This window comes from Monodon monoceros, unplaced genomic scaffold (assembly GCF_005190385.1).
Source record: "Monodon monoceros isolate NGI ecotype Baffin Bay Population unplaced genomic scaffold, NGI_Narwhal_1 Super_Scaffold_18, whole genome shotgun sequence".
Classification (NCBI taxonomy): Eukaryota; Metazoa; Chordata; class Mammalia; order Artiodactyla; family Monodontidae; genus Monodon; species Monodon monoceros.
In genome coordinates this window covers 31,664,755-31,677,911 of record NW_021703774.1, presented here as the reverse complement: position 1 = coordinate 31,677,911, position 13,157 = coordinate 31,664,755, and the positions used below count along the sequence as shown (strand labels likewise).

At 54.9% G+C, this 13,157-nt stretch overlaps 1 protein-coding gene across 1 annotated transcript; it reads left to right on the top strand.

The window, feature by feature from the left end:
* The first annotated feature begins 990 nt into the window (after nucleotides 1–990).
* On the top strand, nucleotides 991–11,302 carry REN (renin). Its single transcript, XM_029229863.1, has 9 exons — nucleotides 991–1,111; nucleotides 4,181–4,331; nucleotides 4,880–5,003; nucleotides 5,622–5,740; nucleotides 6,724–6,920; nucleotides 9,293–9,412; nucleotides 9,822–9,966; nucleotides 10,261–10,359; nucleotides 10,984–11,302. The coding sequence occupies exons 1-9, from the start codon at nucleotides 1,032–1,034 to the stop codon at nucleotides 11,143–11,145; spliced, it is 1,197 nt and encodes a 398-aa protein (XP_029085696.1). The 5' UTR covers nucleotides 991–1,031; the 3' UTR covers nucleotides 11,146–11,302.
* Nucleotides 11,303–13,157: the final 1,855 nt, after the last annotated feature.

Sequence of the window (13,157 nt, the reverse complement as noted above, 5' to 3'; positions counted from 1 at the left end):
CAGAGGCAGTCGATTCCAGGCTGAATCCGCGCCTGCTTGGCGGAGGAGATAGTGATACTGGAAGTGGGCCCTAAGAGTGAGCAGGGAGACGCCAGGAGAGGACATCCTAAGCGGAATAAATAGCACCCACCCTGGGATTCAGGGGCCAGGCGAGTGTGTGGTGAGCTGCCCCTGACTGCTTGTAAGCTACAAGAAAAAGGGAAGGGGGCAGAGACAGAGCCCAGAAAGGAGGTAAGGCCAAGCAGAAAGAGGAGGAGGGGTTGGAAGAACAGCTGCCCCACCTCGCTCTTTGGCAGAAGCCTCCCCACATCCCCAGGGCTGCCTTCCCTTCCACCAATACTAGGTCAACTGAGGATGGACACGCACCCCCTGCCCCCAGGTGCCCGCTTCCAGAGGAAGGGCTGTGCTGCACTTTCCCATAAACAGCCACTGCCGACAGAGACTTGGAGGGAAGCAGCATCGAGGCCCCTGGCTCTCGCTGTCAGGGAACGAGCCAGGAGGGGTCACCCATGTTCCAGATGGGAACACTGAGATGCAGCCTAGGAGAAGCTAGGCAGGGGCACAGCCAAGCTTAACCCAGAAGACAGAGCTACAAAGGCAAGGGGTGAGGGAGACTGGCTGAGGGACGGGAAACCTGGGTTCCATGCTTGTCCCAGCCCTGCCCTTGGCCCCTAGCAGTGTTGTTTCTCATCAGCCTCTGTCTTCCCTGAGGGGTCACAGAGCCAGGCCGAGACAGGGCTACTGGCGTCACTGGGCACAGCCTTGCTTTCCCACAACCTTCCTTCCTCTGGGCCCCCTGCTCCGCGTCAGAAGCCTGATCACCCTTCACCCACTTAGCTCAGTCCCACGGAGGGATTTATTACTGGCTGCCCTGTCATCTGCCCCCACGGTAATAAATTAGGGCAGAGCAGAATCGCAGGCATCCCAAGTGTGGAGCGTACAAAAGGAGAAGGGTCCTTCAGTGGATCCCAGAGAGAGCTGGGACACAGGCAAAGCGTGGATCCACGGGAAGCGTGGACCAGTGGAGCAGAATGCCTCGCTGGGGACTCCTGCTGGTGCTCTGGGGCTCCTGCACCTTCGGTCTCCCGGCAGACACTGGCGCCTTCAGACGGTAACTGGGAGAGAGGGTGGCAGGGGAGAAGGGATCCTCATTTTCCTAACACCTAGGCTTTCAGATATGTGATGTCACCCAGTCCTCACGACCAGCAGGGCAGCAAGGTTTATGGTTCCATTCAGAGAGGTCAGGTGACTCGCCCAATATCACACAGCCAGCAGTGGCACTAGTTAAGCCTGGAAGCAGTGTCTTTTGATCCCTGACCAGAGCTTTCGCTTCCTGCATAGATCACCACGCTAGGCAGTGGGGGCACCCAGGGATGACTGAGACATACTCCCTGCCCCTCAGGAGCTCACAGCCTAATTACTAAGAGGGGTGCAGTACAGTTAAGTCTACCAGGGAAGCAGCACAACACTGATTAAATGCAAGGCTTCCAGAATTGGGTAGTCTTGGTTTAAATTCTGCTCCACTAGCAGAGCCAACTAGCTCTGGAACCATGGGCAAGACAGTGAACCTCTCCAGGTCTCAGTTTACCATTTTTAAACACCTATTTTACAGAGCTGCTTTGAAGATTGAATGAGATATTGCATGTAGATCCCTCGGCCTGGTGCAGGCACGCTGTAAAAACCCAGCTGTTACCATACTCCAGGGTGGATTATCACAACTGGTAAAAGAAAGGCTTAAGGCAGCCCAAAGGTGGGAGGAGAGAGACCTAACATCCATGTTTGGTGCCAGGCCCTGTGGGAACAAGCAATTCTTCAAGGCTGCAGAAGGGGAGAGGCAGGGGGGGTGGGGGGGCCTGTGGAGAAAGGGTTTCAGGTTGGGGAGTGCAGATGGGACCAGAAGACCTGAAGGTAAGAGGGCAGGTTTTAATAACAGTAATAGTTGCTAAGTCTGTAAAATGCTGAGGAATTCACAGGATCGTTTCCCGTATCTCATCTCAAATCATCCTCCAAACAACTCAGCAGTCCCATTTTGCAGCTGGGGACACTGAGGCTCCCGGAGGTCACAAGTAAGAGGCTGAGCCTGGGCACGCACTGGGCCTTTTGTTTCCAAAGCTGGTTTCCCCTGCTCCAAGGCTCATGGAGAGTAGCCGCTGGGTTGGGGGCACGGTGTGAGAGAGCGGGGGGCTTCCCAGCGGCAGCGTGTGCCTGAGCGCGGCCCCACCCCCAGGATAAAGGCAGGGAAAGGTGGAAACATTCTCCCTTGTTCTCTTCAGAAAGAGAAGAAGAATGGAATTGGGCCAAGGTGAAGAGGGAGTCAGGCTTTTAAAACATACTTACAGGAATTTTGCTACCTGCCATGTGCAGGGCATGATGCAAGGCTCTTTGAGAGATCCAAACAGCAGACCCCATTCTCAAGGTGCGTCCTTGCCTTTTACATACACAAATGCCTTTTACTTACCGAGCAGTGGGCAGCTTGCTTAATCTGCAAAGTGCTTCTCCGTGGTAGGTACTACCATTCAGTCCATTGTTACAGAGGAGTTAATGGGAGCTCAGAAAAGGCCCAGAGAGGTTAGGTAAACTGCTCCGAATCACGCTGGTAGGAAGAGATTCAAGCATGTCCCCACAACCACTATGCCCTCAGCACCAGGCTGTGCAGTGCTGGCTGTGAGCACCCCGCGAAAACAGAACAGGAGCCCAAGCAAAGGTGAGGCCATTGTGGAGGGAGTTCATGGAGCAAGCTTCCCAGGACGGGGACGGGGGTGCATGCTAGGCTTCCAAGGATGAACGTGCTGGGGTGTGGGGAGGGAAGGGGAAGGGGAGAAGGAAGGGACTTTCTAAAAGGAGAAAGGTAAAAGTAAAGGTCCAGAGCTGAGGTTGTTCATAGTAAATAGTGGAAAATGAGCCCTCCTTGGGGTCAAGCCTTCTCTGCCCCTCCATTTTCCCATCTGTAAAATGAGAATAGTAAAATTACCCAGCTCATGAGATGGCTGAGAATCAAAGAAGATCATAATTGTTAAAATACTTTGTTGACGAGCAGACTGTGTTATGAATTTGACAAGTCATTTCCGTTAAAATATTATATCGACAGGCGTGAAAGTTGCCCTCATGTTTGTGGGCATAATGGGGTACACAGAATACACGGGGTGTGAGCAGGAAAGGATAGTGCCAAGTACAGAAAAAGAAAGAGGGATACTCCAGACACTGGGCTGCAACCCTGGGACCCCCCACCAACAGCTCAGGACATCCTCCAGCCTCTGGCACACAGCCTTCATGTCAGAGCCCAGGGGACCCTGTATGGGAAACAGGGCCGATCACGCCGCTTTAAATGTCTGCTCCATCGCTTCTGAGGCACCTCACTCCTTATCATAAAGTGAGGATGACGACAGCCAGCTTGCAGAGTTGTCATGAGGCTTACATGGGTGGGGTGGCGTGCACAGTGTTTGGCACTCATGTGGTGGCAGCTCAGTGAGTTTCCCAGGTCTACTTCTGCCTCCCAAAGCTGATAGGAAAGTGTCAGGACAAGAAACCGAGGGACTGGGACTTAGGCTTCCGAAGGCACATCTTTCCAAGGACAGGCTGCACAGGCACTCTGGAGACGCCCACCTCTCCCCCACCGCACCCAGTTCAATCGGTCCACTCCACCCCACGGTCCTGGCTGGGCGCCTGCCCGCAGCATCCCACAGCCCCCACAGGCCACTGAGGGTGTCTGCTGCCACCTGCAGGCCCCATGTGGCACTGCCCCCTCCTGCCCAGCCTTGAGAGGGGCACTCCCAGTCTTCATCTCCTTAGAGGGGAAGTCAGTGCTGTTTCCTCCTCTGTCTCCTGGCCTGCTGGAGCTCCTTGAAGGCAGTGATGATCTTTATATCCTAGTATCCAGCACGGTGCAGGCACAAGGTAGGTGTTCAACCTGTGATTACGGAATGAATGAATGAACAAATGGCCTTGCAGTGATAAGGATCAAAATTAGACAACAGGAGGAGTTAGTTGAGGGTTATTTAATACCAGCGTAGGTGACCATGGAGGTTTGTAAATTCTCCCTTAGAGGCCTAAGGGCTCAAGAGTGATTCTTAGGTGCCTGGGCTAAGGTTAGGGGTAGTTGTATCAGAAGCTTCCGGAACTCTACAATTATTATGGGGCAGGACAGAGCCCTTCTACTTTTTCTTACTGCGTCACGGGCCAGGATCTTCCTCAAGAAAATGCCCTCCGTCTGGGAAAGGCTGAAGGAGCGAGGCGTGGACGTGGCCAGGCTGGGTGCTGAGTGGAGCCAGCTCACCAAGACACTCTCCTTTGGCAACCGCACCTCCCCCGTGGTGCTCACCAACTACCTGGATGTGAGTGCCCAGCTCGGTCCCTTGGCCCCCACCACCTGCCCTCTCCTTTTTCTCTTGGGCCTAAGGCTTTCTTTGCCCTTTTTGAGCACCTCACGAAATTCCCATTTCACAGCTGGAAAGCCTGAGGCACAGAGGGCAGGAAGGAGCCCAGAGGCAGGGTCAGGTCTGGAACTTAGGAATCCAGGCTCTGGGCCCCAAGCCCAGGTGCCAGGGGTGGGCAGGAGGGGTGTATGACCTCAGATGCAGGTTTCTGTGACCAGGCTCAGTGCAGCTTGACTACATACTGCATCAGTGGTTCCTTAAGGCCTGGGGCACCTTCCTGCTTCATTTGCAGCACTTTTATTTTGCCCTCTTGTCTCATCGAGCCTCCCACTTCCTGGGAATTCATAAGACAGTGCTAAGCCTCCCACCCCATCCCTGCTGGAAAATGGAAGCCCAGAGAGCCTGCATGATCTGCCTCATCTGGCCCCAAGTGCCAAGGGGGTATCAGGCAAGACCCCAAGGCTCCCCGAGCCCCTCAAGCCACCTCTTTCGTTTCATCCCTGCAGACCCAGTACTATGGCGAGATCGGCATTGGCACCCCACCACAGACCTTCAAAGTCATCTTTGACACGGGCTCAGCCAACCTCTGGGTGCCCTCCACCAAGTGCAGCCCTCTCTACACGGCCTGTGGTGAGACCCGGGGTGCCTCCTCAAAGCCCCTGCCCTGTCATGCTTGGGCAGTCCCACCTCACACCCAGTTAAATCCCTCCTGCTACCACTTGAGCTGCTACCTCTCCGCCTCTGCTCCCACTGCCCCTGAGAAGAGAGAAGAAGAAAATGTCCCCCATTTTTCTTATATGGCCACCAAGGTAAAAAAAAAAAAAAAAAAAAAAAAAAAAAAAAAAGGCAGGCTCCAGGAGCCCCCAGCCCACCCAGAAAGCCATTTCTCACTCCTCCTGAGATTGGGAGAGGACTGAATTCTCAGACCCATCCCAGGCTCCTGGGCTCTGCCGTCCTTACCCTCCATGAACTTACTGAATGCTTACTGTGACCAGAATCTTCTCCCCACCCTAGTGTTAGCAATTACTTTAAAATACTTCACTTGAGACAAAATTCTCAGAGACATGAGCACATTACAGGGGCCCGAGGTACACAGTCCTTGATTGATGAAACACATTTTCCAAGCCTCCAAGCTCAGGGCCACCCTGTCTCTGCACTCAGGCCTCAACACATGGGCCATAGCCAGCGCCTGCCCCCGAGCCCCCTGCCTGGGCCTCCCTTGGCCCTGAGCCTATGTCTCCCTGCCAGAGATTCACAGCCTCTACGACTCCTCGGAATCCTCCAGCTATGTGGAGAATGGGACGGAATTCACCATCCACTATGGATCTGGGAAGGTCAAAGGCTTCCTGAGCCAGGACCTGGTGACTGTAAGTGAGGCCATCCCAGGTCATCTGCCCTCCTGTCCATCTTGTCCCTAGACGTCTCCTGCCACCCTAGGGCCTGTGGTTGGGGAAGGTGCAGGCCCGTCCACCTTGGAGCCCAGAGAGCTGAAGAGCACCCTCCTTTGCTACTTCTCTCCAGAGCTGCAAAGCACCTGGGGCAGAGCAGACCTGAGCTCCTGGCTCAACCTGGGTGATCTGTGGAGGCCTTTCCATCTAATGCACTCATAGGGTTTGTCCTGAGCCCCACAGCCTGCAGTCAAGTAACCTGCCTGAGGTCACCCAGCTCTGACTGGGCTCTTAACTAGACCCTAGACTGAAATCCAGAGTCAGAGTTGGGGTCAGGGGTCAGGGGCATTGTCATCCTTAGGGTCAGCATCACTTTTGGAGTCAGGCTTAGGTTTTAAGGTCATAGTTGAGTTCAGAGTTTGGGATTAGGGTCAGTCCTGGTTTTCACTGTCACTTGGCCTGTGTCTGACCCTCCTCCATTTCTGGGTTTCTCCAGCTACTGCTCTGACAGAGTTACGGGAAGGGTACCTATGGAACTGAGAGGAAATCAGTATGAGCCCTTACTCCCCCTTGTCTGTGAAATTAGGGAAAAAGGATCATGAAGGGCAGGCCTGGCTGTGCTGGAGAAATCCTCGGCCCATCATGGGGGTAGGGGACCAAAACCCAGTCCTGCCGATGTGAAAGCTGGGCCACTGGGGAGCTCCTGGCATCTTTTCTTCTACTACTATTGCTTGGCAATACCACCTTCTCAGCCTCTGCCCCTTCCAGTCCCTCTGGACTCTGCCGCCTACGTGTTTATTAGGAGAGGTGATATGCATGTAGTGTTGATGAAATGGTCTTACTCCAGATTGTCACACCCTGGGGCCTGTGTGTGCCCCGAGGCCCCAGTGTGGAAGCCTAGACCAGACCCTGGCCAGGGTACAGGCTGTGGGCTTGGTCTCCTCTGGTCCTTCCTCCAACAGGTGGGCGGAATCACAGTCACACAGACGTTTGGAGAGGTCACGGAGCTGCCCCTGATACCTTTCATGCTGGCCAAGTTTGATGGTGTTCTGGGCATGGGCTTCCCTGCACAGGCCATTGGGGGGGTCACCCCCGTCTTTGACCACATCCTCTCCCAAAGGGTGCTGAAGGAGGACGTCTTCTCTGTCTACTACAGCAGGTAGGCCTGGACTCCAGGGGCAGAGGCGGGGAGAGGGAAGGAGGCAGGAAAGCTGGGAGGGTAGGAAGAGAGTTCTAGGCCAGGATTTTGATGTATTCAGGATCAGGTGGTATTCTATCCATATCTAGAGCTATACTATCCAGTATGGAAGCCAATGCTTAAATTAAAATTAATTAGGCATTCAAATCCTTAGTCACGCTACATATTTCAAGTACGCAGCAGCCACAGTGACTAGTGGCTACCACTTTGGATAGTACAGGTGTAGCACATTTCCATCTTTGTGGAAACTTCTTTTACTTTCTGTGCAGTTCAGCACTGCTCTAGAACAAGAGGAGAATGCAGCGTGGGGGTGATGGAAAGTAAGGCATTGCCGTGGCTGGCGGACCTCCCTGTAAGGGCCCTGGCTTCTCTCACATAGACAGCTGACTTCATTCATTCATTAATCCCTTCATTTATCTGCTCATTCACTGATTCAACAAACATTGGGCGCTGATATGACAAGCGTTGTGCGAGGCTCTGGGGTTACAGCCATGAACACAGTGTACAAGACAGAGTCCCTGCCCTCACAGAGCTTACAGTCCGGCAGGGAAGACAAGAAACATTACAACGTGATGGGCAACAACAGGGGACATGAGGCTGAAACCCCATGCTTTCAACACTAGGCTGAGCTTATGTGCAGTTTAGCCAATCTTGGGGAAGCTGCTATCAGCTGTTGAGCAGAAATGTGATCTGCTCTCAGCTGTTCGGTATGAGCTGGAGACAAGAGATCATGAGGGTGCGAACAGGAGGCCAGTAGCAGCGAGGACAGAGGGGAGGGTCAGTATCCAGAGAAATCACAGAGATGAAATGAAAAGGAGTGTCTGGTTTGATGAGAGAAAGGGAGGGATTGAGAAAAGGCCACCAACAGGCTGTGAGGGGCAGTCTTGGGAAGAGGTGTTTTAGAGGCCAGGCAAGGGCAGATGGCAAGCAGTGAAGAGGTGGATGTGTGTCAGGAAGGCAAAGGCAGATGTAGGCTGCCCTGAGAAATTCATCAGGGGAGGGAACGCCAGGTGGGGTGCAGACGGAGCTGCACAGAGAAGCAGGGAAAAGAAGGGTGGGTGTTTTAAAATGCTGGAGGATGCCTGAGTGCGCTTGCAGGTGGAGGAAGAAGCCAGTGGAAAGTGACAGGTTGAAAATGTGGGAAAAAGGAGGAGGTAACTGAGGGTATAGGAGCCTGGAGGCCATGGAAGGGAGTAGGATCCCAGCAAACAGGAGGAAGGCGGGCCTTGTTGCGGAGAGGGCCTGCCTCTTCCTTTACACTGGGATGAGAAGGAGGCAACATCCAGAGAGATCTTGAAGTTTGGGGAGAGAGGCAGAGGGAAATTGTGCTAGCACATATGCGTATGTACTGGATTTATAAAAATGCAATTAATTGCACTTGCACCAATGACGTGCAACCTACACGCTGTGCACCCATGTGCATGCACACTTGCCTTCTACTATGAATGCTGGAAAATCGCATCTCTCTCTCTCTCTCTCTGTCTCTCTGTCTCTGTCTCTGTCTCTCTCTCACACACACACACATAGAGGAAACCAGCCCTAAGGTAGGCCCTGAGCTTTGGGAGGCATCATGCCACCTGGAGGAGAGGAAAGCAAGGGGCATCAGCTTCGGATTGGGCACCAGGAGCCCTGGCTCCAGTCCCCCACTCAGGCAAGTGACTTCACCTCCTGGTGACTCCATTGCCTGTAGGGTAAAAAGAGTGCGTAATACCCACCCTGCCAAACAACAGGCTGGCGGGGCTCACCTGAAACAAAGTCTTCCTTTCTGCTGTGTCTCCTTCTCTGCAGAAATTCCAAGTAAGGAGACGGAAACCCCCCCACTTGGCCCTGACCCTCCAGAGCACCTGGCCCAGAATCACACATGCCACCTGCCCAAAACTCACCTCAGCAGACCCAGGCTCCACTGGGGGCCCAAGCTCTCTGCTCCACCTTCCCGCTCTCCTCATGTCCCTGCCCACCCCCACCCGACAGCTCCCAGAGGCCCATCCCATGTCCCATGCACCTGCGCAGCACACAGCCACCCGAACCCAAGTGAGGGTGGGGCTGATTTGTGTCTTGTTTGCATCTACTCACTGTCCGCGTGCCTGTTCCTTCTCTGTGACCTCTCTGGGGGTGCTTTATTGGGCGCAGCCGGACTCTCCTGGAACCACCTCTGACTGGGCTTGGGAAGGGGCAAGAAAGGCGGAGAAGCGGCATGGTCTGCAGCTCCCTAGCCTTGCCATCCGCCCCGCCTTCCTCTGCCCCACCCTGCACCTGTGCCCAACTCCCCTTGTTGCTGGGGTTACTGAGTCTCCAGGTTGTGGGTCTCCAAGAGCCTCTGATCTTCCCTTTAGGAATTCCCACTTGCTGGGGGGAGAGATCGTGCTGGGAGGCAGCGACCCCCAGTATTACCAAGAGAATTTCCACTACGTGAGCGTCAGCAAGACTGGCTCCTGGCAGATCAGAATGAAAGGGTCAGGAATCCTCAACCCTCCTCACTCTCTAAAAATGCTGCTGCTGCCGTGGGTGGGGTCTGGAAGGGGCAGGGTTACCATCCTGCCCTCTCTCCTAATGCAGCCGCTTCTTAAGGTCTGGCCAACACTTGCTCTCTGCCTGCTTTGTCCGGGGATGGGGAACACTGAGATATATGGTTCAGAGGGGAGGGGGCCTACTGGGAGGAAGCGGAGGGTCACTAAGCCACACGCTGAGAGAGGGGGCAGCACCTCTCTTCTTCCAGCTCGCTCATTACCCCTCCCTCACTGAATCACTGGGCCACCAGCACTCCCTCCCATCACCTGCCCTCACTCGGGAAAGCCATGCAGCCTGGTGGTGCCCCACCGGCCTGCTGTCCATCTGTCTGTCTGACTGTGTGGCCTTCCCCAGGGTGTCTGTGAGGTCGACCACTTTGCTCTGTGAGGAGGGCTGCATGGCAGTGGTGGATACCGGTGCATCTTACATTTCGGGTCCCACCAGCTCCTTAAGGCTGCTCATGGAGACCCTGGGGGCCAAGGAGCTGAGCACAGATGAAGTAAGGAGCTGGCGGGGAGGGCGCTAGGGGTGGGGGGAGCACCACCTGGTCCAGGCCCCCAAATGACCCTAGGAAACATTCGGTCCCAAATGAGACCATTTCAGGCCTTCCTCTCCTGCCTCTCACATTCTTCCCATGTGTGGCTTGATCCTTGGTGCCTGGGAGAGGGGATTGGGGACTTGGGGACTGTGCCCAGCCCTCTCCAGGAGAAGGGCCAGGCCACAAGCACAGGGCTGTGTCTGCTGGGGGACCTCCCACACTCAAAGGGGCTCCCTTGACCCTCCCCACCGCCAGTATGTCGTGAACTGTAACCAAGTGCCCACACTCCCTGACATCTCCTTCCACCTCGGAGGCAGAGCCTACACGCTCACCAGCGCGGACTATGTATTACAGGTGAGACTCTAGTCTGCCCCTCGGCAACAGGGAGGAAGGGTGGGCAGGGGCCCTCAAAAAGAGACAAGTCATTATGCACAGATTACCTGCTAGACCAGTTGTTCTTAAACTTGGCTGCACATTAGGGTCACCTGGGAGCTTTTAAAAATCCCAGTAATAAGCCACATCCCATACCTATTGATACCTCTGGGGGTGGTACCTGGGCATCAATGTTTTCAAAACTCCCCAGGTGATTCCAACTTGCAGCCAAATTTGAGGATCACTGTGCTCATCTCCTGATCTCCATTCTCATCCAACGCCCCCAGTAATGTTATGCTCCTATACTCTTACCTGCTTTTTATGCTCAGTGGGTTTAGAGGTGTTAAATACCTTGTCTAGGACCAGAAGCTCTGCCAGACTGGAAGCTCCTGAAGGCACTGCTGTGCCTGATGCATTGTTAGCAGCATCCAGCTTAGTGCCTGCATCTCGGAGGGGTGCAATCCATGATGGTTCAAAGGGCCAGGATGTGATGGAGGCCCGGTGTGGATGGGGGACTGGTGGGGAGGTGTTGCTGAGGATGGCTGCTGGAGTCAGGCAACGTGGTTATCAGCTGGGCAGTGTGGAAACCCTCTTGCTTCCTGCCAGGACCCCTACAATAGTGATGATCTGTGTACACTGGCCCTCCATGGTCTGGACGTCCCACCGCCCACGGGGCCAGTCTGGGTCCTGGGTGCCTGTTTCATCCGCAAGTTCTACACGGAGTTTGATCGGCGTAACAATCGCATTGGCTTTGCCCTGGCCCGCTGAGGCCCTCTGCTGCCCTGCAGGTCCTGCCCTCAGCTCCAGCCCAGAGCTAGAGCACTCTCTGGGACTCTCCAACCCCTGCCTGTGCTTGTGCCCTCACTCAGGGGCATGGACCACCTCCTGGATGTGCGCCCTGCCCCCAGCACCAGCTCTTCCCTACTTTGAGGACAAACAGAATAAAGACTTCATGTTCACAACCCCACTGTACCTGGGTTCACTAGGGTTTGAAACAGAGGGAAGCACAACCAAGAGATCATGTGCAGACAGGAACGTGACAGAATGACAAACTATACGTTCACTCACAAGCACAGGTTCCTGCGTGCAGGGCTGATGCCATCCATCTGACATCAGCAGGGTTCGAGTGGAGTTGAAGGTTTACACAACCTTGGGTGGGAAGTTTGCAGAGAGCCAGCCCCTTGAGGACCAGGGCTAACACTGTGGCAGTGGACTGTGGGCCAGAAAGACGGTCCCAGCTCATGGAAGCCAGCCTCAAGCTCAGGCTCTGCGCTCGGGCACTGCAACCCCCCACCCCACATAGCCATTTACCCATGCAGTCTAAGGCACCAACACCTAAAAACGTAGAACACCAGAGATCCGACCGATGCTCCCTTTTTACATGTGGAGAAACTGAGGCACAGAGAATGAAAGCATTTGGCCAAGAGTGCTCAGTGAAGTGTGAAAAATCAAAACTAGAAGGCTGCCCGTCTGACTCAGGTCTGGGGGCTTCCCACCTTGCCACATACAGTTGTACCTTCACAGGTTCAGAGCTTCACCCACCCTGGTATGGGGCCAGGTGCACAAGCACACAGATGTATGCACTGCTGTCTTCCATCTCACAAGACTTGGGACTCAGGCTGATGTCTTCTCCCACTCTGACCCCTTGGACGATCTGCAGGAGATGTGTAGCTTGGGGAATGAGAGGCAGCATCTACCTGAATGAAGCCACTGACACTGTCCCTCTTCATGACAGCTGCTCACCCTTCTTTTGACTGAAAAAGGTGAGGCACTGAGTGGCCCACCCAGGGCCCAGCAAAGCTCGTACCTCTAGAATTACAGGCTCTTGGAATTGTATAGAACACCAGGGCCTCTCTAGGGCAGCACTCCCACACCTGCCAGCATCCCAGTGCAGAGCCAAGAGCACAATTCTCTGAACTTTCTTGCCTGCTTAGCTTTATTTCCTCACTGTTTGCAGGAAGGGTTGGAGTCAGTGTCGTTTCCAGCTCAACAGACTGGGGCTCCATGACCTTAAGTAGGCAGGCCCCCCAATCATCTCCTACCCTGTTCAATAAGACAGCCATATATGGCTATTTACATTAAACATAAAATTAAATTAAATGTCACACCAGCCGCATTTCAATTGCTGGATAGTCACATGTGGCTGGTGGCCACTGCACTGGACAGAACAGATATAGGACATGTCCATCATCGCAGAAGTTCCACTGGGCAGAGCTGGATTCTGCACAGCAATCAGGACAGGAAGCTTGTGGTTGAGAGGTTCCTGAATAGGTGAAAGGGTCAACGTGGGGAAATAGGCACTTTTCTGGGTGGTGCAGTGAGAGCTCTCCCACGCGGCCAGGTGACTAGTGAGGTCCCCATTGGCACACCCACCCCCAAAAAGCGTCCCCCAAAGTCCCCTCGCCATCGGAAAAGGCCTCTTCCCACGGAGTCTCTTCCAGGAGTCCAGGGATTGGGGACAGGAAGCTGGCGGACAGGTGGTCCAGCCTAAGCTGACCTCTTGGGAGCAGCGGAATCTCCACACTCCAGGTTGCAGTGGGGGGCGGGAAGAGGCTTCCCCCGGCCCTGCCCCGGGTTACACAGGGAGAGCGGCCCCAGCCGAGGTGGGAAGGAGGAGGCCACTTCGCTGCCACGGAAGCGGGGGGCGGGGGGGGGGGGGGGGGAGTGAACCGGCGGCTACCGGGCCTGAGACCCGGGTGGGGGCGGGCCCACCCACCCCGGCCCCACCCGGGCCCCTCCCCCTACGTCACGGCCTCTGCGGGGGCGTCACCCCGCCAGGC